General features: G+C 43.3%; 1 protein-coding gene across 1 annotated transcript in view; it reads right to left on the minus strand.

The window, feature by feature from the left end:
• Positions 1-2962: 2962 nt before the first annotated feature.
• The window catches only part of DHTKD1 (dehydrogenase E1 and transketolase domain containing 1), a 48549-nt gene continuing 25388 nt past the window's right edge, over positions 2963-26123 (minus strand). Inside the window, 8 exon segments of the mRNA XM_073328752.1 lie at positions 2963-3527; positions 4650-4735; positions 5620-5789; positions 6912-6994; positions 7874-8038; positions 10836-10942; positions 15159-15309; positions 20404-20543. Of these exon segments, the coding sequence (XP_073184853.1) occupies positions 3426-3527; positions 4650-4735; positions 5620-5789; positions 6912-6994; positions 7874-8038; positions 10836-10942; positions 15159-15309; positions 20404-20543 (1004 nt within the window). The 3' untranslated portion in view covers positions 2963-3425.

Raw genomic sequence — 26123 nt, forward strand, 5'->3', positions numbered from 1 at the left:
TCCTCTCATTTTGATGTCTGTTTTGTCAAACACTGAGCTTTTCAAGGAAGTGAGAGTTGTCTTTTTGTGTGTTTATGGCTAACATAGAACAGTGCCTACATAGGTTTAAACACAACTTTTGAGCCATGATGTAGGTTAATAGCTTCAGTACTACTGTTACCATATGAAATCAAAACAGGGATAGAAAATAAGAGCATATCCTCTTCACTCCACTGAAATGGACAGAACTAAGATTTCTGGGAGGAAAGTGTAGGAAGATGGTCAGTAAACAGAGACTGTTCCCCAAGGAAAAGTGTAGGGACTTTGGCATAGCTCTGGATTTGGACTTCATGCATGCAAGTGTCTGTAAATTTGTTATTGACAAAACAATCGCTGTCAACGTGGTAGAGGAAGGAGATTATGTAGAGCCCACTTTTTTTGGGGGGGGGAAGAGAAGGGGGAAAATGAGGTGAGTAAGTGCTATATTGATGCAGTATTAAATAGAGGAGAGCAAAGAAAGCAGGGGAGTAAGGGATAATGTACCCTACGGCTGAACTCTGAAGTGCCCTACTTCAAATAGGGTTTGCTGAGTGAAGGCAGTAGGTTAGTGTACACACTGCAGTCGGTCCCAATTGTGAGCAATGAGTAGATGCCAGTAGATTACATAGCACTGGAGACTCACTGATCCAGCTATGACTTCCAAGAAAAAACAGGAGCTCATTTACTAAGATATGACTAAACTTCCCCAGAGCCTAACAGATAGAATGTAAAGAACACTAGATGTGTTTGCTTACACTGACTGTATTATAACTAGCAAAAGTTTGAGATCTGCTGTTGCAATACTGTATGCAGCATACCTAAAGAAAACTGGAAAGGCCAATGCTATTGTTGCTATTAACCTCAGGAGAATGCAACACAACATTCCACAAGTACTCTGCCCAGGAAGACAAAGTGTCACAAGCTCCTGCTGTGCTCTGTCAGCCAAAGTAACATGTTAAACAACTGCTGACAAAGGTATAGTCTGGACACAAATTCCCACGTACTATTCTGCCTTGCTACAGACTCCCTCTGAAGTTAGGCAGGGTCACTTAATTTCTATGAAATGGAAGAAAAACGTGCCTCATACAGGAATGTTCTGAAAATTAGTTTGTGATGCTTGTTTGAGATAAAAGCAATTTAATTTTAAAAATCAATGGGACTATTTATGTTAGTGCCCACCTGTGTAAGGGCTCCACAATCTAGTCCACTGAACAGAAAAACAGTTTCAGTGAAAACAGAAGTTTAAAATCTAAATCCCTGCCTGGAGCTGTTAACCTCTCCCCATCATATGTATCTTAGCCCTACAGAGTACCTTCCAAGGGCATGGGTGGCAAGTGTACAGTGGAAGACCACCCCACTATCCACATGAAAAGGGTGAGAGCCATGTGCAGATTTGGGGATTACGATCTAGTCCAACATCTCTTATGTCTGTGTGCACTTTATACTTAATACATAAGATGTCGGTGATTGAAGATCTCTCTCCATGTTCCCAGAGCTCACTTTTAAGAGAATGGGTACTGAAATATACGTTTTACATAAGTTAGTGACAGCTGGAAAAAAAAACTGAACGTGAACTTCTTATGAAACTCTTATAACTTATGTCACAGTACTGAAGAGCTCAACAAAATATTACGATAGCATTATTTGTGTGACACTTTTCTAAGTGCCAGCCAAAAAAGCCAAAGGAGTCATTTAACCTTTATATTAAAAACAGAACTGCTGTATTCAGTGTTCCAAATGCTAGATATCAAATAATCTGCATGTATTTCTGCCATTCAAATCTCTCTCAAAAAGCCAAAACAAGAGTTAAACTAAACTAATGAACAAATGCAGCAACATTTCTCGTCCACTAAGACCAGACAGCTGCACAGTAGAGATGTGTTATCTCAGATTGCAATAATTACGGAATTCAGCACAGAAAAGGGCTTGGAAATGGAAATATAGGGAGAAAAATTAGTATTGTATTACAGTAATACATGTTAAGGAAAAGTTAGCACGTGACTCCATTTTGGTTTGGGGCCCACCATTGTCTGAAAGCAAGCACATCATGCACCAAGAGGAGTGTTCCTTAGATACTGCATTCCTGTGAAAATCCTCCTCCTTGTCTCCAGCCTGCCTTGACTCCCAGTATCTGTTCTTTGTCAGTCCCTAAACTCCCGGCCTTTGATGTGAGGCCTCCCATCCTGATAATAAAAGTTACTGATGCATGGCTTTAGGACCATGCTGTGTAATTAACATACTAGTTTAGCACGAGGAATGCACCAAGCAGGGATAGGTGGTAGATAAGAAAAGGGTTTGTTTATTGGCTAAAGTTTCCAATGCACGAGGGCAACATGCTTTGCTAAAAAGTATATAACCTTGTATAATCTGTATTCGGGGTCCCCTCCTGGCTAGCAGGGGGGCACCACGCTCGAGCGTAATAAACTTGGTGTTTTTTGGGAACTTGGCAGTTGTGGACGTTGTTTATGTGCCTCAGCCTAGATTCGAACTGTGCGTGTCCTACCAGGTGTGATTCGTAACATACATGCACTAAATGTCTGACGTCTCATATTCAAGAGTGTTGGGATATGAACAACAGAAATTAACAAGGTAAACAGCCATTTTGATACATCAAAACTCAGAAAGCAATGGCTAATTCTTTAAAAATGGGTGAGTGAATTTTTTGTTGAAGAAAGATGCTGGTTTCACAGTCCTGGAGACTAGAGCTCTCCATTTATCCTCAGAACAAACACAAGCAGCCAGCACCACCATCTTCCCATACACTGCCCAGCCATTGACGCTCAACCCTGACACAGAGGCACTGCTCAGGGGGTGAGAAGAGAGTTGTGTCCATGGCTCATTCAATTCTCTGCTGAAATTGTCAATCAGGGAACCCAAGTGTGGTGGTATTTTTCCCCACCACTGCCCACTCAAAGAGAAAGAGACTGAGACCCATCAAACCTGGTTCTCAAAGGCCAACAAAAAGACTTTATTGTTATAGAAATGCCATAGTTGAAGGCATTACTCAATTCTTAAACATCCACTGAGGTTTAAAAATCTAAATTTAAAGTCAAGGGAAAACTGTTCCCACAAATGAACAATACCAAAGAAATATGGATTTGTACTGCTATGTGGGATAATGCTGTATAAATTAAACATTTGATCTCCCAGTTTACTGACTGATCTCACTGCAGATTTGTTTTTATATAATGAAAAAAATACAAAGGACAGTGAGAATTATCCTCTGCATAATGCACATAGGCTGAGGTCATTATGGGTTTTGTTGTATTCGTACATTTAAAGAACTGTCTGCTCTTTCCAGAACAGTTCCTGATTTGTTCTTCCTTTGTAGGATGAAAAGGCCAAGGGGTTTTCCTTTTAAGGCGTTTACAAATATTATAAGAAACTGGTTTCCACGTAGAAAGGTCTTAGACAAAAGTTTTGGCAAGGAGGTCTTCCTGTTGCTGCTGGTGTAGTGTTCCAATGCCCACTGCTGGGGCTGGTAAGGGAGGTCTACTCACAAGATGGAGCTGCAATTAAAGTTCAAGCGGGGAAGGGGGGGGAAATTAGTGATTTAGATGGATGTCTGATTAAGATTGATTTTACTCATTTAACATGATTCTATGCCATTATCACCATGGCATTTGAATGCCTCAAAATAAATGAAACACAAACACTGGATCCTTGAGTCCTACGTATACATGATTTAGGAAGCTACTGCTTCACCCTAACTGAACAATGGGATGATTGCCTGAGTAAACTATGCCCCAAGACCAAAATATTCATGGTGACAGTCCACCCAAAGGAGATTTCACAGTGGAGGACCCATAAGGTTGCAAAAAGTTCAGTTCCAAGAATGAGAGCAAAAGTGCCCCAGCAGAACTTAACCACCACAATGGGACATAAGGGAAGAGGTAATCTTCTAAAGAGCTGGGTTTCAGACCATTAAGGAGAGAGTGGCTCACTGAATAGAACCTTAGACTGAGATTCTGGAGATATGGGTTCTAGTCCTGGCTCTCCCTCTGACTGGCTGTGAGACCTTGGGAAAGGCACTTAGGGATAGATCCTTAAAGGGATTCTGGCACTGCAGTGCCTAGCCTTGAGGCTCCCCTGCCACCTTGTGGAATTTGTACCCTGAGTAGGTGCCCACACTCCCTATACAATGCATGGCAAGAGATAGATGCCTAAGAAAGGGCTTCACAGAAGCCAGCACTCTGAGCAGGCAGCTGCCTAAGCTAGCCAGTAGGAAACACTGATTAGAGTGAGGTAGCCTAACGTCCCATGCCAGAAAGGGACTAAGGCATCTGAGCTGAAAGGAGGCATCTATATCTCCACTTGGGATCCACAGCCATGGAATTAGGTGCCTATGCCCCTACTTGGGGCCTGTTTATCTTGTCTATTTCTATTGTGAACTCTTCGGGGCAGGGTTTCTCACTGTTTGTGGAGCACCTAACACAACAGGGCCCCAATTCTGGCTGTGACCACTAGATACTACTCTAACATATATAATAGCTTAAGTTGGAATATTACACTCATTCAAGGGTTTTTATGTTTATGAACATTAAACTAATTACTACTAATTCCTGGTAGCAAAATATATATAGTATCTAAAGACTCAAACATCAATTTAAAAAGATTACTGTAAACCTTACCTTACATGCCAACTGCTTCTCAAACCTTGGTGACACAAAGGCCCAGGGACCCATGTTCTGTGGCTCCTCCTGACTCCAAATAAAATCTGTAGGAAAGATAAGAGGCCATGTGTTTGTATATTCCATATGGACCAACTGACCTTTCCACTGAATCCAGAAACAAGTACTAATGAATCTCTAAGCTAGTTCTCTTCGCTGTATATTCCCACTCCATCTACAATGGTCCTGCTATCACAGCAAAGGCACCACCCTTCAGTCTGAGGATTAGTAGACTGGACTGACTTTGTTACTACACAATGCTGCCGCCAGCGGTGAAAATAAATGGATAAAAATTCATATTTTAAGAACAAATTATTCTTCCCTTTTTGGTTCCTTTACCTCCAAATCCTTGCATTACAGAGAACACTCCCTCACTTCCATGTGCTTTGAAGGCTATCCCTCCCTCAAGGCCGAGGGATCTAACAGTGGTGATCAATAGGAAAAACGGCAATTAACTGATCTGCAATATTTGTTTAAATGCATGTGTTGTAAAATTAAACCATTGTATCAACAAGCTCTTTAGGGCAAGGATTGTCTCTTACTCGGTTTGTACAGGGCCTAGCACAATGAAAACCCAGCCTCAATTGGGCTCCCAAGTTCTACTGTAATACAAACTCAATCTGTACTACTAACAACCTGTAAATTTACCACACCCATCTGCTGAATAGATTCAGAACTGCTTATCTGCATCATAGGTTCCACACTAGCATATGCCCCTATGGTGCAAGCGATAAGGACTTGCGTTTCTAAAGCAGCAGATCTGAAGTTGTATTGGGGGGGGCGGAACAACAAAACCAAACCAAATCTAAACCTTTTAATCCTAAAAGGAAAGAACAATGTGGAGCAGCAACAAATGGAGTTCCTAGATGGCCATGGATTTGTTTCAATACTTTAAAAGAGGTTAAATGCAAAGTATAAAGATCTGCCTGACCTTTGGCATTTCTGTATTTGTTCATCTCTTGCTGTAGAGCTTCCAGGGGGAAAGGACATAGTTCTTCTAGTCTGACAATAGCAGTGCTCTGCTTCTTCTCTGCTAGCGCCTCTCTCTGTTTCACCAAAGCATAGTAATGCTTGCCAGAACACAGCACCACTCGGCTGATGCTAAAAGGCAGAAAAATTGAAGTGTTTTCAAGTACAGCATTTTAAAAAGAGACCCTACACAACCACTTGTTATACATTAAATCCTAAACTTTTAGCTTTTTCTTTTAAAAAGAGAAAACCGGACAAGGCCAAAGTGCTGACTATCAGATCAAAAGAAAGAAAAGAGGGCAGAAGAGGAAGGACTGTCCAGTTATTAAGTTCCCAGTCTTGGATCAACTCCCTGCTCTGCCCCAGACTTGGGAAAGTTGCTTAGTCTCTCTGTGCCTCCATTTCCCATCTGTTAAATATGGATAGTAGTACTTTCCTAACTTTCAGGGGTGTTGAGGATAAATACATTAAAGATGCTGAGTCATTCAGATTCTACAGTGATAGTAGCCAGGTAAGTACCACAGACAGAAGCTTATCCAAACAGGGCTCTTTATATTCCTATCTAAGGAAGGGAAAGACACACAAAACATACTTTTGAAATATAGTTCTCTGCTCCAGCCATGGTTCTCATCTCTACAGACTCCTCACATCAGCATGTGAAGTGTTCAAAGACCAATATTACAAAAATTATTATTTTTCTCATAAAAATAGCAGCAGAGTGGGGGATTCATTTGTTTATGAATGAGCAGCACTGGTCTGTGTCAAGCACACTACAGGCAGAAGCAAGATAAACCACCAAACTCAAGCTCTCTGAATGCACCTGAGCTCAGGCCTCAATGACTATTATCCTACCCACTCCTGCTGTTTCATTCCTGGGGCTTCTTTACCAACTGTCAGTTGTGCTGAAGTTTCTGGTGGTGTAAGATATGGCCACCAATGATGCAGAGATCACATTTCCTAAAAGATTAGATCAATCTCCTTTATGTGCAGTGCAAAACCTTCAGGCCTAATTCGGTTCTCATTTATAGGGGTGTAAATCCAGGCTAACTAATGAAATCAGTGGAGTAAGTTTTACAGAGGTGACAAGAGAATAAAAGGACCTATAATTCTATCTTAGGTCTCCTATTGATCCTGTTTATTTTTTCTTCATAAAATTCTCAGAAATAAATTTTCAAGGAAAAAACTGTTTTTTACAGCCAATTATGCTTACATGCTGTTTGAAACGGTGAGTATTAGAAACAAGAATCAAGTTACCTGTTAGGATCCACTGACAAATCACCAATTACAGGCTTGAATGTTGTCCCTGGGGCCATTTCTTGAAAATCTGACACCGCCCCCTAAGTGAAGAAAAAGTAGAATATTTAACTTGTGGTTTTCAAATCTAAAAATCTATGTACTGTATAATGATTAAAATATGATCCCAAAGAAAACCCCCACAAGTCTTGTACTACTGGTTATTGATCAGAAAAGTTTGTCAATCAGTTGTTTATGGGGATTCTGAGCTTCCTGGCATAACATTCATTATTAACAATGGCTACAATCAAACTGATTAACAGCTGATGCCAGAAGATTAAAGATACATTGTCAAACAGATTTTAGCCCACAGATTTAGACTAAAATTATTTTACTGAAAACTAAAATGAAGAGTTATATATATATATATATATATATATATATATATATATATATATATAAAAATTTCCAGGATTTCCTCCTACTCTCTTGAAAGGGCAAAGGGTGGAAGATTTAAAACAAAAAAACCCACATGCTTTGCCAACACTGTGAATGCCAAAACACAGCAGAACATTTTTGCTAATGCATGAGAACTGGGAAGTGAAACTCACCAGTGTAGTCTCAATATCTAAGACGAGTGAAATGGAAAAAGCAAACTTAAGTGGAGAAAGTCAAATTAGATACCATTTTAACTAAAATCCTTTTGAAAACCACTGTAGAGTCAATGTGGTGAAAAAACCTGCGTGGACACACTTATATCAGTATAAAACTGTTATATTGGCTTAGCTTGCACTGGCAAAGTTTACAGGTGCAAACTAAACCATGTTTAAATAGATTTATGAAGGCCAATACAAGAAGTTTGAACTAGTTTAAACTGGTGCAAACCACACTTAGTTAAACTGGTATAACGGTGTGTTTTAGAGTAGGTCTTAGAGGGTAAAACCAAACTAAAAGTAACCCTAGCAGAGAATGTTTCTACTTACTGGAAATCTGAGTAGCATTTTGGGAGAAGCAACAATTAAAGGTTTCCGGAAGTTTCGGATCATCTGCCTACGGAGCAAATGGAAATACTGTGCTGGGGTGGTTGGATGCACAACTGACATGTTCACGTTGTCACCATCAACTCCCTCTTCTGCACTGTCACACATCTATGCAAGGAGAACAAAATAATCCCTCACCAAGAAGCAAGCTGTCAACCAAACATGCTTGAGACAGCACAGATGATGGAGGTACAATCACTAGTGTTTGTACAGGGAACAGTTACACACTCCAATATGTGCTGAAGGTCTCAAACTTACAGGAAAAGGCGATAAACAAATGGTTGCTCTAATTCTTTTATAGAACATTGCTAACATCTCAACTAAACTACAAAGGCTTTAACTGTGGTGTAACCAGGACCCTTGATTCTGTTGCTTTTAAGAGCATAAATGGGCTCTTAAACAACTTCTGTATTTGATCCCAGATCCACACACTGCAATCACGTAGTGAGTTTGTAAAGCACTTAAGGAGTTACACAAAAAGATGTGTTATAGCCTTTAAAAATAAAATATTTATAATGCAACTTTTTTTAAGATCACAACAATGTCAAAATGATAATATGCAATTCTGAATCAGAGTATCAGGGTTGGAAAGGACCTCAGGAGGTCATCTAGTGCAACCCCCTGCTCAAAGCAGGACCAATCCCCAACTAAATCATCCCAGCCAGGGCTTTCTCAAGCCTGACCTTAAAAACTTCAAAGGAAGGAGATTCCACCACCTCCCTAGGTAACGCATTCCAGTGCTTCACCACCCTCCTAGTGAAAAAGTTTTTCCTAATATCCAACCTAAACCTCCCTCACTGCAACTTGAGACCATTACTCCTTGTTCTGTCATCTGCTACCACTGAGAACAGTCTAGATCCATCCTCTTTGGAACCCCCTTTCAGGTAGTTGAAAGCAGCTATCAAATCCCTTCTCATTCTTCTCTTCTGCAGACTAAACAATCCCAGTTCCCTCAGCCTCTCCTCATAAGTCACGTGTTCCAGTCGCCTAGTCATTTTTCTTGCCCTCCGCTAGACATTTTCTAATTTTTTCACATCCTTCTTGTAGTGTGGGGCCCAAAACTGGACACAGTACTCTAGATGAGGCCTCACTAATGTCGAATAGAGGGGAACGATCACGTCCCTCGATCTGCTGGCAACCCCCTACTTATACATCCAAAATGCCATTGGCCTTCTTGGCAACAAGGGCACACTGCTGACTCATATCCAGCTTCTCATCCACTGTAACCCCTAAGTCCTTTTCTGCAGAACTGCTGCCGAGCCATTTGGTCCCTAGTCTGTAGCAGTGCAAGTGCTTGCCAATGGAGGATCCCAACGTCCCTTTGCAAATATTAGTGAATTCAGCCTTAAAACTCACCTATATGGCAGGTAAATATTGTTCCCATTGAAAGTCAGTTTCCTGACCGGTTAAATGGCTCATCTAAGATCACACATGAAGTTTGTTTCAGAGCCTAGAATAGAACTGCAGTCTCCAGACTTGCACCTTAAGCACATGATCACCCTTCCTCCCAATCCATGCCATTTTTTTCAAAGCAACCATCTTGGTTATATGATCTTGCAGAAACCTAACATCAACCCCAAGCCTTTAATTCAAGGTGGATGAAAATACATGATCTTAAAAAAAAAAAGAAATACATTTTTTCTTTTAAAAATAAACCTGTTAAATTAAAATTGAACTTATGACAACCTACATTAAGGCCTAAATTTACTATAATCTATTAAAATCATTTAGAATTGAATAAAAAATATTCAAGCAGTGCATGTTTACTGTCAAAATTTTAAAGAAAGTCAAACCACTGAGCTTGTGGAAGCTTGCTGGCTATTGCACCTGAAGTGCTAAACTATAGTTTTTGACAACATTAGCCTCTTCTTCAGGTGCAAAGGTAGTATGTTCTTTATTTCATTCGACTAGTTCAGTTCAAGTCAATGACTAGTTCATCCAAAGTTGAAAAATCAATTGGGAGTTGAAAAAAGCAGGAAAGTGTGTGTTTTCATCTACCAATTTATGAATAAAAACTAGGTTCAAGAGGATGAGATAGACTAGTTCTAAAATCTGAAAGAACATGACCACCAGAAACAATCAGTTCAGTACAGGTAATTCCTTTAAAAAAATAAAACCTAATTCAGAAAGTGTTCTGAATTCAAAATGTTTCGATAAACTCATTTTTCATAAAATGTACTGATACATAAGAATAGTTTTCTTTAATGAAAAATAATTTTACATGCTGTTTTTATGCATTTTTAAGTCAATTCCAGCTTGTCACAAGTCAGATGTAAAAAATTAGAGAAGATGGGGGAGGTAATTTCTTTTATTGGACCAATTTCTGTTGGTGAGAGACAAGCTTTGAAGAAGAGCTCCGGGTAAGCTTTAAAACATGTCTGTTTCACCAAAAGAAGCTGATCCAATAAAAGACCACCACCACACACTCCCCTCGTCCCTCTAATATACTGGGACCAATATAACTACAAGAACACTGCAAAAAAAGTAAAATATTAATCATCTAAGAAATAAGAAAAGCATTTTAATATAATAAAAATGTAAAAAATTAATAATCTGAATAAATGTAGGTTAATCTATACAATTAGTTAAATAGATGTGTATAGATATAGTGCATCAAAAAGGATCAAATTTTGCGCAACTGTATTTAGTTGCAAATAAATGCGTTTTAATGGTTACCAATCAATGAGAATCAATCTCTCTTTGGAAAATAAAAAGGACAAATGCAAAACAAGATTAAAATCAATGATTTAATCAAGGCTTCCCGATTTAAATCGATCTACCCTGCTTAATTAGACTGGCAAGTGCTATTGGCATGTAGCAACTTTTAATAGAACAGCTTTCCTGAGGAATCTGACATTGACCTGCATTGACAGAGGGTATGACACAGGCAGGTGTGTCCAGCTACCTGTAAGAAACGTTCCATTCGGCAGGAAGAGTGTTCAGGGCCTGCACCATCATAGCCATGGGGAAGAAGAATGACTATCCCGCTCTGCAGAAGCCACTTAGCTTCACCTAAAGAAGCAGGATCCGGGGGGAGGAGAGAAAAGAGTTACACAGAGCCTAAGTCAACACTATACAGACAGTTACTTGGTAAGTCTATGCAAATCATCTCCCAAAGGTTTACACACACAAAATATCTAGCAAGATATGGTCTTTAATTAAACAAAACTTCCTGTGGAAGTTTAGTGGTCAGTTTGATTATCTGAAAGTCTGAGGACACTGAAGCTTTTGTGTAAATCAGAGACTCTGGGTTCTGAGGAGGATTCTAAGTCTGCAGTACTGATGCTAATTCCCTCTGTTTCAATTATAAATCCTAAATTTTGTTTTAAAAATTGCACCAAAAAAGTTACAGTAGAATCCTCTTAACTGGACAGTGTCATTCTGATTACGCAGGTGTTCAATTAAAAGCCTCTAAAAAAAATAAATCCAAGAATACTTCAAGTTCAACAAAACATACTGAATAAAAGTGATTCACTGCATGCTGTCTTTTAAAATATTTATTTGGAGACTTCTATATCAAAATACCAGCGCTAAGAATTTTATACCTATTTAACCTCTGATAAGTAATTTCTTAATGAGTTGCCACTGTTGAAATGTTTCCATCCGAAGCAGAGCGTATGCTAATACTGTCCTGCCTAAGGATCATTTCCTATTCTCAGTTTGCCAGTTTCCTGGGAACTATGTCAATAAAGTGCCATCTCAGATTAAGTGTAGTGTGCTGGAACAACAATTTACAACTCTGACAATTCCTTCTTTCAAACAGAAACTGAAGTCTGTAATAGATATATCTAAACAATCTGTGTCCAGTTTATCTATACACACACCCACCCACACACCACAAACTATCTATCTGCATGCGGTTATAAATTCCATTTGGCTTTACCAATGCTATTTGTAATGGTAACAGCCATTGTGTAGCCATTTTGTAGCAGGAAGTTGACACAGTGGAGAGTTTAGGTTTGGAAAGCTGTGCCAGAGCATTCACAGGCCATCAACAATGAAGGACTCTCCCCTACTTCAACAATGGGGTTTCTGCCAGCGAAGCCTTTAACCTTGAATGGGCTCTTTCTTCACAGAACCCTGTCAGGAGGGAGAAGGGCAGGTGGGGTGGAATTCCCACCCCCCACCTCCAAGCACACAGCTGAGGGAATTGCAGTTTCTCTGCTTGACCACCTGACCCAGAGGTGGCAGGGACTGTTAAAAAGGCAGCTTGCTTTCTAAGCCAACAAAGCCCTTTCCTCACCAGAAACAAAAGACCCAGAAGGAGTGGAGGCAGGATGGACTTTGCCTCCCCTAAGGACTTGTATCCGACCCAGAGACTCCAACAGGAGGCAAAGATCAGACTAAGGAGGATTGTGTTCAGGAGTTCGTGGTTTTCCCATAGATCTACAACTCTTGTGCCTCTAAAAAGCGTGCGCGCGCAAGGAACCTTTTACTAAGGCTGTATTTCCTTGTTTTACTGCCACATTGTCCCTGAAAGTGGTAACTAGCAACCAGAGCTCCCACAATCAGGTGGTCTTTGAGGGGCAATCGGTCCAAGCAGCCTGGGGGCTCGGGAAGGCCAAAAGCACTAGTTCCAGAGTCTAGGTAGCAGATCTGTGGGGTCCTACAGCTCAAGAAGGATGTCAGACATGGGGGTCTGTATAACATTTTATCCCTTCAGTGCCAACTGGCAGAGGCCCCATCATAGCAAGCCTGTTACACACTCTTTGCCCCCAACACACTTGTCATAATATGTATCTAAAAGGTGTCACGTATCATATCATATGTAAACTGGTGCCACGGTGGTCCTAAAAATCATTGTGTGAAGCATATAAGGGTTGTGCACAAAGATGTGTGCTGGAAATATGTTCTTAAAATGCGTTTGGGAGGGAGTGCATAAACCCGGCCTGTACCTACCTGTCTGACTGGCTTCGCTGCAGGCAAAGGACAATGAAAGTACATTTATATATAAGGTTAACAAAGCCATCAAGCTAACAAGCAGCAAAGACGAAAGTTTGGCGATCATGCCAGGGAACAGAACCTGCACCCCAGGAAGCCTTCCGGGCTCTTGAGCACAGACAATTAATTTTGGGTAATATAAGGGGAGGGGGGAAAAAACCAAAAAACAACTTTAGTGATCCATCACTTAGGGGACATGGGGAACAGCACCTTGTGGGCCTGTGAAAGCCTGACCAGGAAGGCTAGAGATGTCGGAAATTTTATGTAAGTGAGAAAACTGCTTAGGCAAAGATTGTAACTTGCTAAAATTACATTTTATCCCCTAGAAAGCATGTTTTGTTTGTAACCATTCCTGTCTTTTTCTCTTGCTTAGTGTTAGGATATAGATATTCAGGCCTGTCTGTAAAAGGCCTATACTCTAAGAATTTAGGTGTATTCTTATCACTTAGCTAGTTATAGAGGTACAAAAGAGAATCAAAATCACTGTCTGACTGTATAAGGCCTTTTCTCTCTGGGACAGTCTGAGGCCCTGTTCTTGGGCTAAGGCCTTTGGCTAAGCAGCAGAGGCAGCTATAAGCTGGGAAGCGAACGGTCACATCCTCACATTCCAAACTAGTCTCATTGAAAGAAGGTGCTATTGGGCTGTTAGGAGTACAATCCTGTCCTGATAATGCCTATCACCTCCAGAGAAAGGGAAGTGCCTAGAAGATGTAAAAGGCAACTTAGTTTGATAGCATCCTGTCTGGCAAGAACTCACTTATCAATAGATGTAGTTGTGAAATCCTCACTTCTGTATTAGTTCCCACTTTGCTATTGTTTATTTGCATGGTCTCTGTCTGGTTCTGTGATTGTTTCTGTCTGCTGTATAATTAATTTTGCTGGGTGTAAACTAATTAAGGTGGTGGGATATAACTGGTTAAATAATCACATTACAATATGTTAGGATTGGTTAGTTAAATTTCAGTAAAATGATAGGTTAAGGTATAGCTAAGCAGAACTCAAGTTTTACTATATAGTCTGCAGTCAATCAGGAAGTAAGGGAGGTGGGGAATGGGAACAGGGAATAAAGGTGGGGAAACTGGAATCATGTTTTGCTAAGGGGGGGAATGGGAACAGAGACACAGGTAAGGCTCTGTGGTGTCAGAGCTGGGAAGGGGGACACTAAGGAAGGAAACTGGAATCATGCTTGCTGGAAGTTCACCCCAATAAACATCAAATTGTTTGCACCTTTGGACTTCGGGTATTGTTGCTCTCTGTTCATGCGAGAAGAACCAGGGAAGTAAGTGGGTGAAGGAATAAGCCCCCTAACACTTAGTATCACTTACACCTCTGTTCTTTGTTAATAAACTTATTTTTAGTTTTACCATAAACCATCTCAGTGCTGTTATATTGAAGTGAAGTGGGAGTCTTCAGCTAAACTAACAGGCTGGTATGTACTCTGTCTCTTTGGAGACAGAAATTAAGTTTGCTGTGAGTGTCCAGTGAGAGGGACTGGAACCTGCAGGAAGAGGTCTCTGGGGAACTTGGAAATTGAAGTTCACTATTAACTTCAAGGCAAGGTTTAGACTGGCAGAGTCTTAAGGAGTTTGCTCCCTGACACTCCAGCCTATCTGCCTTGCCAGCAGACACACAGGTTAGCAGCAGCAGCAAAGCTCTCACTTGCTGAGGCAGCAGGGTAACACAGTGGCTTACAGTTCTGGGTGTCCTGAGCAGAATGTCACAGTCTGTGCCTGGGGTTACCCCTAAGTGACCCAGAGCTAGGAACGGTGCTTAGCAGCATGTGGGACTCCGTGGTTGGATCCCATCATCACAGACTGCTGTTCATTCAGGAAGAAGGACTAGAACATGCTGTGAAAAAGTCCAAGGGGGGGGAGAAAAACCCAAGAACCTGGTAGCATTGGAAGGATGATGCAGTGGTTAGGGATTTAGCATGAGTCTCTGGGGACCTGGGTTCAAGTCTATGCTCCTGTATAGACTTCCCAGTTGACTTTTGGGAAAGTCATTTAGTCTCTCTCTGCCTCAGTTCCCCAACTGTAAAATGGGGAAAATAGTACTGCCCTACTTCACAGGGGTGTTGGGAGGGTAAATACATTAAAGACGGAGGTGCTCAGATATAACAGTAATTGGGGCCATATAAGTACCATAGCCAGATTATCCAAATTGTATTACATATAAGAAATCCAAGATACAGAATTGCTTGCCATGAGCATGGGGTCTTTTAGTTAAAAAGGAATTTCTGTAACACATGTAAGAAATATCTTTATTTTAATAAATTTGTTCCACTCACCTCCAGAGATGAAAGTGTCAAATATTATCTGGGCTCCATTAAAGAAGTCACCAAACTGGGCCTCCCAAATTGGCAGTAACTTTGGGCTTTCAATACTCATTCCATACTCAAAACCAAGCACAGCTTCTTCAGACAGTGGGCTATTGCTCACCTAACAAAGAGAAAGAGTTTGGAAAACATAGGTGGGTGAAAGAAGATGTTTGAATTTGACTATTTTTCAGAATCAGAGCACGTCTATGATAGGAATGTTTGGGAGGCATTCCATAATCACCTTTTTTCAGGGGAGGGAGGGCGAAATAAATTGCAGGGGAGCTATAATGCTACTTCATAGTCTCATTCACCTCCACAGCTGATCTCCTCCCCCTCTGCAAAAAGAAAAAGAAAACCCAGAACCCCTCTTTCTCAACTATCCAAAATAAAATAACCAAGAGCTTGAGTTGAATGCATTGCTGAACTGACACAATTAATTGACCTCCTCCCTGTAAGTCAGACCACAATTCTTTTTACCTGCAGAGTCACTTCTATGGCAAAAAACCCACCCATCTCAGTTATTAGAGAAGCGAACTGGAATTCTGTAAACCCTGGCTCTCCAACAGATTGTCCACATGGATTCAACTCCTGATGTGCACATGCCCCATGTGCATAAGATTGGATTCTTCTGGCCACTAGTGTCTGTTGGAGCAGCATCTGCATTCTACATATCCTCCTTACTCCCACCACCACCCAAGGACATAAAAGGCAGAATGGGCCCAACCGTTCCTCAGGTCCTTCTTGCAGACCGTGGCAGTGAGACTGAACTTTCACAGCGTCCGCCTTCTTCACTGCACATTGTGCTAGTATAGTTAGTTAGTGGGCCTACTACTTAGTTGTTCGTTAGTGCCGGTTGTAAAAAAACAAATGACATTATATTATATTTCTGTTGCATAATTTTTCTTGAGTAAGTTTCAGTTAGGCTACACTACACCCAGCCTCCCATTCGGGGGTGCTAGTAATATGGCAAAAGCTAAATGGCTGGGATTCAAGACATGTCCCTCATGCAAAACTTCGATGCCCGTGACGACACACACTTCTGGTGCCTGCTTTGCCTAAGAGAGAGATACAGCCCCAAGCAAGGCTCCATATGTTTCCGAGTTCTCTTCGAGAAGGGGCAAGCTAGAGAAGCCCACCTGAAGCCGCTACTTGAGAGCGCAGTACAAGCCTCCTCGCAGAGTGAGAGGAAGGTCAGAGCTCAACCATAGTCACCTCGTCATTCCCTTTCCGTTAGTACCCAGTATCCTCAGATGCCATAGCCTCCATAATTCCCTTGTTAGAGCCTCAAGACCGATTCAGTTGTCTTGCAGGTCAAGAGCCATCTTTCCACTTATCTATTCATGCAGCCCAGAGGAAATACCTCAGATTTCTAGCAGGATCATTTTATTACTGGTACAGGATGGTGACCTCTGGTCTCTCCATAGCATCAAAGGTATTTATGAAGGATTTGGCACTTGTGGCAGCTCATCTAAGGAGGCAAGGTAGCCAGGTCTACACACACCTCAAAGACTAGCTGGTTTGAGGAAGATAAACCCCACAGATGACCACTTCTATCCAAGTAACTTTAAAGCTCTTTACTTCATGGGACCTCACAGTCAACAGAAAGAAGTCCACACTAATTCAGACTCAAAGCACAGAGTGCATAGGAGCAGCACTAGATTCCAGGTCAGCGAGAGTTTACCTTCCACAGGAAAGATTCTTGACAATAGTAAAACCTCACCAAAGCACATCAGTAAAAGCATGTCTCAGATGTCCATGACACATCATGCCTATGTGACACAGTTTGCCAGAATTCCCCTATCCTCCATGCAAGAATGGCTGAAATTAGTGTATCTACCCAGTAGATATCACATGGAAATGATGGTTGTGGTCTGAAGTCTTTGTTAATCTGGTGAAAAAAGCTTTTTTAGGTATGCAAAAATTCTCTGCACATCTGTCTACCAAGACTGGTGACAGATCTCCCACTGAGGGATGGGGAACTCCTCTAGATTATCTCTGAATTCAGGACCCATGGTCTCTTCAGGAAGCTCATCTCCACATAAGCATCCTAGAGCTCAGAGCCATCTGCCTGCCATGCAAAGTGTTCCTGCCTCTTCTCCATAGATCCATAATCTAAGAGTTGACAGATAACACCACAATCATGCATTATGCCAATAGATGGGAGAGCATGATGGCCTGACAAGGCAGAGACTACTTGGTGCATTCCAAATCAAATCTTACCAGTGGCTCTGCATCTTTCCAGCCTTCAAAACACATTAGGAGACCAACCCAGCAGACCGTTCTGAGAGACTCAGTCCTGCAGAATGCCTTTTGCAAGTGGGGATTCCCAGAAATAGACCTATTTGCCACAGACCAGAATAACAGGTGTCAAACAGTTTGTTCCAGAGGGGGTTCTAGCCCAGGATTTGACAGATACTGTTCATATCCCTGGTACTCTGGGACTGATGTATATCTTTGTGCCAATTCTCACAATACCAAGGGTTTTGAGGAAACCAAGACAAGACACAGGACTAATTATTACAGTGATTGAGCTCTTTACGTCTATCTGTTCAGTTTACCAAAAAGAAGACTGAGAGGTGAATTGATTACAGTATGTGAGTACCTTCATATGGAGAAAATACTAATGGCCCCTTTAATCTAGCGGAGAAAGGCAAACAAAAACTAATGGATGGAAGCTGAAGCCAGACAAATTCAAATTAGGTATAATTCTGTTTTAAAAATAAAAATAAAAAAGTGATAAACCATTGGAACAAACTATCAAGGCAAATGGTGGATCCTCCCTCTCTTGATGTCTTCATAGAAGACCGAGTAAAGCACATCCTCCGGAAAGGCATCCAATCACTAGTTATTGGGCTCAATACAGGGGTAACTGAGTGATATGTTAATGGCCGGTGCTATATAGGTCATACTAGATAATCTAAAAGTCCCTTCTGGTCTCAAACTCTGAATCATGACAGCTCCAGCATTCGCTGGACAGTTCCATTATTTGGATCTGACAATCTCTCAGTTCAGCCCTCCATCACCTTACCTGCTCAATCTAGTAGTCATTCAGAACAGTGAGATCCTGCACCTGGACCCAGCACTGTTACACCTGACAGCTTCGATGCTGGCTACATGACATCCATTGAAAGAAGCTGCTTAGACAAAGTTCAGAAAATTCTGCTCTAAAGCAGGAAAGCCTCAAGCCAACTTTGCTTTTTAAGTAGAAGAGGTTGTCTATCTAGGCATCTCAGCACTAACTGTCTTACTGGACTACACTCATTTCAGCAATACTGGGCTATTTACTAGCCCTTGAAAAAATCTGGACGATATTAGCACCATCTAGCAGCTACATCTGCACACTGCCCTCCTATTCAGGGCCATACTGTTTTTTACCCAACTGTGACAAAGCTCCTTAAGGCAGGTTTTTCCCTCAGTCTGGGAGCTCAATCCCTCTTGGGAACTCAATATAGTATTAGCGGAGTTGATGGATTCCCCATCTGAGTCCTTAGCCACCTGTTCCATTTACCACAATCTATGAAAACTGCCTTTAATAGCCATTACATTAGCTCAAAGGATAGGAGAGATTCAGACCTTTGGGGTGGGCTCCCTTACACAGTATTCCCTACGGATAAAGTTACTCTCAGGCCTCACCTCAAGTTCCTGCCCAAAATTGTTTCAGAATTCTATAGGAACCAATTTATTCTCCATCTCCTAGTTTTCTTCCCCAAGCCTTCCTGCACCCCAGAGAAGCTAACCTTCACACACTAGATGTAGTAAGGCGACTGTCTTTTTACATTGAGAAGACAAAACCATCCAGGAACACACTCAGACTGTTTGTAGCCTTTGCAGAGAGCATTAATAGTCACGCAATATCCCCTTAGGGATAATCTAACTGCATGAGGACATGTTATAAATTAACCAGGCTAGATCTATTTAGCTATACTGGAACTTATTCCACTACAGCTTAGGCAGCCTCTGCTGTCTGTTTCAAGAGTGTCCCTATTCTGAAAATCTGCAAGGCAGTTATGTGGCACCCAGTTGACACATGCACTGGACACTATTCTTTGTATCTGAAAGCCTCTGGGGAGAGGCTTTCAGATTAGATCTCTTTTGGTAGGGCTGTCCTACTATCCTAACTGGAACTCCTACTACCCCACTCCGACCAAACATAACTGTTAGCTACCAAGAGTAGAGTCCATGCGGACAATCATTTGAAGAATGAACAACTGCAAGTTAATGTAAGGCAAGTTTCTTGGAGATGTGTTGTCCACATGGATTCTACATACCACCCTCCTTGCCAGCTACTACAGAGTCGAACTTCTCTGACATTCTGCTTTAGCAAAGAAACTGAGAGACAGGTGGGCCCACGCTTTCTACTGTGACTAAGGCTAAGATTTTATCAGGGTTATTTTTAGTAAAAAAGTCACAGATAGGTCATGAGCAATAAACGAAAATTCATGGAAGTCGTGACCTGTCTGACTTCTGCTGCTGCGGCTCCATGGTTTCCCCTGCCATGGTGGTGGCTGGGAGCTGCGGTGTTCCCCCTCTGCCCACGGCAGCTGGAAGCTGCAGGGTGACCATATTTCCCAAAGAGAAAATGGGACACCCCCAGCTGCTTGCCTGAGGTGTCTGCCTCCCTGCCGCGCAAAGTCGCCTGTCACTGGAACTCTGAGGAGGGCCCCCTGTCACCACTGTCGCCGGAATCCTGCTGCCATCGCCCCACTGGCTGCCAGCTCCTGAGTCCTGCAGCCCCAGGGACTGAAACTGAGAATGTCACGGAGGTCTCTGAAAGTCACGGATTCCATGATTTCCATAACCTCCAGGACATAAATGTAGCCTTAATTATGATCTCGTTTTGTAGGGTGGGAGTGCACGAAGACATCTAGGGCACAGGCACTGCTCCAACAGACTCTAGTGGACAAAATAATCTGATCTCACATGCATGGGGATGCAGGTGCACTGAAAGTGGAATCCACAGGGACAACACATCTTGAAGAACTAGAGTTACTGTAAGGTAAGTAATTGGTCTTTCTATTCCCTACTCTCACTTTGGCTCATTGTATGACCTTGGGCAACCCGATTAATTTCTGAGGCTCAGGCTCCCCATTTATGGAATGGCAAGTTATCCACCTTTGAGAAGACCTTTTGAGAAGCAAAACACTGTTATAATAATTTGCATATAACTATGTGAAGACATGGACAAGTGACCTGTTCTATAAAGCATACACCATACCTCTAGGAAGCCTTTCTGATCCGGAGACAAATGATTCAGCGGGATATAGGTTTCATCTGTCTCTTGGCAAACCAACATTGCGTGTCGTTGGCTGAATGTTCCTCTGCCAACATCCTGGCCACTTAGTCGGATATTAAACCCTTTATCAAGCAAGAAACAAAAGTAACCTTAAACAATCAAAGTCATAAAGGGAGAGACTACTACTGACAACTACTCCTTACTCAACAATATCACTTCCCTCTATAAAATCCTCTCTGGTTTCGCCTCACTAAGCATATCAAATTAAAGCTTCTTTTTCTAATCATCAGGGCTCTGTGCAACTCTACTCTTCTTTACACATCCCTGCCCTCACTTCTCCCCCACAACTCCCAAGGCTTGTTCCTTAATGGCTCTCTAGGAATCCTTTCTACCATTCTTATCTTTATACCTTCTTCCACTCCACTCCTTACTCTTACACCAAACATCTCTAGTTCTCTTGGGCAAAATCTTACTCCCCTCCTTCAAACACACACACCTCCTATTAAGACTCAGCATGCTCTCTGCACCTCTCCAGGCACGGTCATGTAAATATCTAGATCGATGTGTTTGAACTGTTTTTAGTCTGTGTCTGCATTAGAGTCTTAAGTTTTTTTGAGCAAGTACTGAGATTACTTATGCGATGGTACAGCATCAACTTTACTATCAATTATTAAAATTACTATTAGTTTACCCATGCAGAGGAATAAAATTAGTACTGGGTATCTGCCTTCTACTTTAGAACAGGATGCTCTTGAGCAGAGACCTCCACTAGTGACAAACTGCTTACCTATTTTATAATGTTAAGTGTACACGAAGCCAGAAGCAAACCACAGAATGCATGTGCCCTGCATGCAATGTAGTACAAACCTGAATCCAGGCCTAGGAGGTGAAAAAATTCAGCCTTAAGCTTCAAGTTAAATATATACTTATGGGAAGGAATTTTCCTCCAGGGCAGATTGGAAGAGGCCCTGGAGGTTTTTCGCCTTCCTCTGTAGCATGGGGCACGGGCCACTTGCTGGAGGATTTTCTGCTCCTTGAAGTCTTTAAACTACAATTTGAGGACTTCAATAGCACAGACATAGGTGTGAGATTTTTTTTTTTTTGTAGGAGTGGTGGGTGAAATTCTGTGGCCTGCATTGTGCAGGAGGTCAGATTAGATGATCATAATGGTCCCTTCGGACCTAAATATCTATGTGCCCTGGTCTACACTAGGACTTTAGGTCGAATTTAGCAGCATTAAATCGATGTAAACCTGCACCCGTCCACACAATGAAGCCCTTTATTTTGACTTAAAGGGCTCTTAAAATCAATTTCTTTACTCCACCCCTGACAAGTGGATTAGCGCTTAAATCAACGTTGCCGGCTCGAATTTGGGGTACTGTGGACACAATTCGATGGTATTGGCCTCCGGGAGCTATCCCAGAGTGCTCCATTGTGACCGCTCTGGACAGCACTCTCAACTCAGATGCACTGGCCAGGTAGACAGGAAAAGAACCGTGAACTTTTGAATCTCATTTCCTGTTTGGCCAGCGTGGCAAGCTGCAGGTGACCATGCAGAGCTCATCAGCAGAGGTGACCATGATGGAGTCCCAGAATCGCAAAAGAGCTCCAGCATGGACCGAACGGGAGGTACAGGATCTGATCGCTGTTTGGGGAGAGGAATCCGTGCTATCAGAACTCCGTTCCAGTTTTCGAAATGCCAAAACCTTTGTCAAAATCTCCCAGGGCATGAAGGACAGAGGCCATAACAGGGACCCGAAGCAGTGCCGCGTGAAACTGAAGGAGCTGAGGCAAGCCTACCAGAAAACCAGAGAGGCGAACGGCCGCTCCGGGTCAGAGCCCCAAACATGCCGCTTCTATGATGAGCTGCATGCCATTTTAGGGGGTTCAGCCACCACTACCCCAGCCATGTTGTTTGACTCCTTCAATGGAGATGGAGGCAACACGGAAGCAGGTTTTGGGGATGAAGAAGATGAGGAGGAGGAGGAGGTTGTAGATAGCTCACAGCAAGCAAGCGGAGAAACCGGTTTTCCTGACAGCCAGGAACTGTTTCTCACCCTAGACCTGGAGCCAGTACCCCCCGAACCCACCCAAGGCTGCCTACTGGACCCAGCAGGTGGAGAAGGGACCTCTGGTGAGTGTACCTTTTAAAATACTATACATGGTTTAAAAGCAAGCATGTGAAAGGATTACTTTGCCCTGGCATTCGCGGTTCTCCTAGATGTAGTCCTAAAGCCTTTGCAAAAGGTTTCTGGGGAGGGCAGCCTTATTGCGTCCTTCATGGTAGGACACTTTACCACTCCAGGCCAGTAACACGTACTCGGGAATCACTGTAGAACAAAGCATTGCAGTGTATGTTTGCTGGCATTCAAACAATATCCGTTCTTTATCTCTCTGTGTTATCCTCAGGAGAGTGAGATATAATTCATGGTCACCTGGTTGAAATAGAGTGCTTTTCTTCAGGGGACACTCAGAGGAGCCCATTCCTGCTGGGCTGTTTGCCTGTGGCTAAACAGAAATGTTCCCCGCTGTTAGCCACAGGGAGGGGGGGAAGGTTGAGGGGGTAGTCACGCGGTGGGGGGAGGCAAAATGCGACCTTGTAACGAAAGCACATGTGCTATGTATGTAATGTTAACAGCAAGGTTTACCCTGAAAGAGTGTAGCCACTGTTTTATAAAAGGTGTCTTTTTAAATACCGCTGTCCCTTTTTTTTTCTCCACCAGCTGCATGTGTTTCAATGATCACAGGATCTTCTCCTTCCCAGAGGCTAGTGAAGCTTAGAAAGAAAAAAAAACGCACTCGCGATGAAGTGTTCTCCGAGCTCATGCTGTCCTCCCACACTGACAGAGCACAGACGAATGCGTGGAGGCAAATAATGTCAGAGAGCAGGAAAGCACAAAATGACCGGGAGGAGAGGTGGCGGGCTGAAGAGAGTAAGTGGCGGGCTGAAGACAGGGCTGAAGCTCAAATGTGGCGGCAGCGTGATGAGAGGAGGCAGGATTCAATGCTGAGGCTGCTGCAGGACCAAACCAGTATGCTCCAGTGTATGGTTGAGCTGCACCAAAGGCAGCTGGAGCACACAGACTGCCACTGCAGCCCCTCTGTAACCAACCGCCCTCCTCCCCAAGTTCAATAGCCTCCACACCCAGACGCCCAAGAATGCAGTGGGGGGATGCAGCCACTCCACCACAGAGGATTGCCCAAAAAAAAAAAAAAAAAAAGAAGGCTGTCATTCAATAAATTTTAAAGTTGTAAACTTTTAAAGTGCTGTGCTTAAAGTGCTGTGTGGCATTTTCCTTCCCTCCTCCACCACCCCTCCTGGGCTACCTTGGTAGTCATCCCCCTATTTGTGTGATGAATTAATAAAGAATGCATGATGAATGAATAAAGAATGCATGAATGTGAAGCAACAATGACTTTATTGCCTCTGCAAGCGGTGATTGAAGGGAGGAGGGGCGGGTGGTTAGCTTACAGAGAAGTAGAGTGAATCAAGGGGCAGGGGGTTTCATCAAGGAGAAACAAAGAGAACTTTCACACCGTAGCCTGGCCAGTCATGAAACTGGTTTTCAAAGCTTCTCTGACGTGTACCGCGCCCTCCTGTACTCTTCTAACCGCCCTGGTGTCTGGCTGCGCGTAACCAGCAGCCAGGCGATTTGCCTCAACCTCCCACCCCGCCATAAACGTCTCCCCCTTACTCTCACAGATATTGTGGAGCACACAGGAAGCAGTAATAACAGTGGGAATATTGGTTTCGCTGAGGTCTAAGCGAGTCAGTAAACTGCGCCAGCGCGCCTTTAAACGTCCAAATGCACATTCTACCACCATTCTGCACTTGCTCAGCCTGTAGTTGAACAGCTCCTGACTACTGTCCAGGCTGCCTGTGTACGGCTTCATGAGCCATGGCATTAAGGGGTAGGCTGGGTCCCCAAGGATACATATAGGCATTTCAACATCCCCAACAGTTATTTTCTGGTCTGGGAATAAAGTCCCTTCCTGCAGCTTTTGAAACAGACCAGAGTTCCTGAAGATGCGAGCATCATGCACCTTTCCCGGCCATCCCACGTTGATGTTGGTGAAACGTCCCTTGTGATCCACCAGAGCTTGCAGCACTATCGAAAAGTACCCCTTGCGGTTTATGTACTCGGCAGCTTGGTGCTCCGGTGCCAAGATAGGGATATGGGTTCCGTCTATGGCCCCACCACAGTTAGGGAATCCCATTGCAGCAAAGCCATCCACTATGACCTGCACATTTCCCAGGGTCACTACCCTTGATATCAGCAGATCTTTGATTGTGTGGGCTACTTGCATCACAGCAGCCCCCACAGTAGATTTGCCCACTCCAAATTGATTCCCAACTGACTGGTAGCTGTCTGGCGTTGCAAGCTTCCACAGGGCTATCGCCACTCGCTTCTCAACTGTGAGGCCTGCTCTCATCTTGGTATTCTTGCGCCTCAGGGCAGGGGAAAGCAAGTCACAAAGTTCCATGAAAGTGCCCTTACGCATGCGAAAGTTTCGCAGCCACTGGGAATCGTCCCAGACCTGCAACACTGTGCGGTCCCACCAGTCTGTGCTTGTTTCCCGAGCCCAGAATCGGCGTTCCACCGCATGAACCTGCCCCATTAGCACCATGATGCATGCATTGGCAGGGCCCATGCTTTCAGAGAAATCTGTGTCCATGTCCTGATCACTCACGTGACCATGCTGACATCGCCTCCTCGCCCGGTATCGCTTTGCCAGGTTCCGGTGCTGCATATACTGCTGGATAATGCGTGTGGTGTTTAATGTGCTCCTAATTGCCAAAGTGAGCTGAGCGGCCTCCATGCTTGCCTTGGTATGGCGTCCGCACAGAAAAAAGGCGCGGAACGATTGTCTGCCGTTGCTCTGACAGAGGGAGGGGCGACTGACGACACGGCTTACAGGGTTGGCTTCAGGGAGCTAAAATCAACAAAGGGGGTGTCTTTACATCAAGGAGTATTTCAGGCAGGACTTCATGGAGGGTTCCAATAAGAAATAGTGCACCTAAGTTATCGTTCTTATTGGAACAGGAAGGTTAGCCTGGCCTCTGATTGATACATGGCTAGATTTACCTCGCTGCACCTTCTCTGTGAGTGACTGCAGTGTGACCTAGAAGAATGGAGTCCCCTAGACAGGGGAGGGAGGGAAGCAAATGAGTACAAAACAAATCTGGTCTATTTCTTGTTTTGATCCACTCCATCTATCTTTTACATCTTTGGCTGGCAGCAGACGGTGCAGAAGGACTGCATGCCATCCACATCTCATGGTTGCTTGGCAGAAGATGGTACAGTACGACTGCTAGCCATCCTCATCTCCTGCCTGCCTGGCAGAAGATGGTACAATACGACTGCTAGCAGTCCGTATCGCCTGCCCGCTCACCATAAGACGGTTCAATAGGACTGACTGCAGGACTAAAGAGAATGACCTGGTCAAGTCACTCCAAATTTAGTCCCTGCGCCCATGTCTGTCCAGGCACTCCCCGGACATGACGATGACGGCTACCAGTCGTACTGTACCGTCTGCTGCCACAAGGCAAGGGGTTGCTGCTGCTGTGTAGCAATGCCGTACCGCGTCTGCCAGCACCCAGGAGTCATAGGGTGACGGTTACCTGAGCGGGCTCCATGCTTGCCGTGGTATGGCGTCTGCGCAGGTAACTCAGGAAAAAAGGCGCGAAACAATTGTCTGCC

The sequence above is a fragment of the Lepidochelys kempii genome, chromosome 1, assembly GCF_965140265.1.
Source record: "Lepidochelys kempii isolate rLepKem1 chromosome 1, rLepKem1.hap2, whole genome shotgun sequence".
Taxonomy (NCBI): domain Eukaryota; kingdom Metazoa; phylum Chordata; order Testudines; family Cheloniidae; genus Lepidochelys; species Lepidochelys kempii.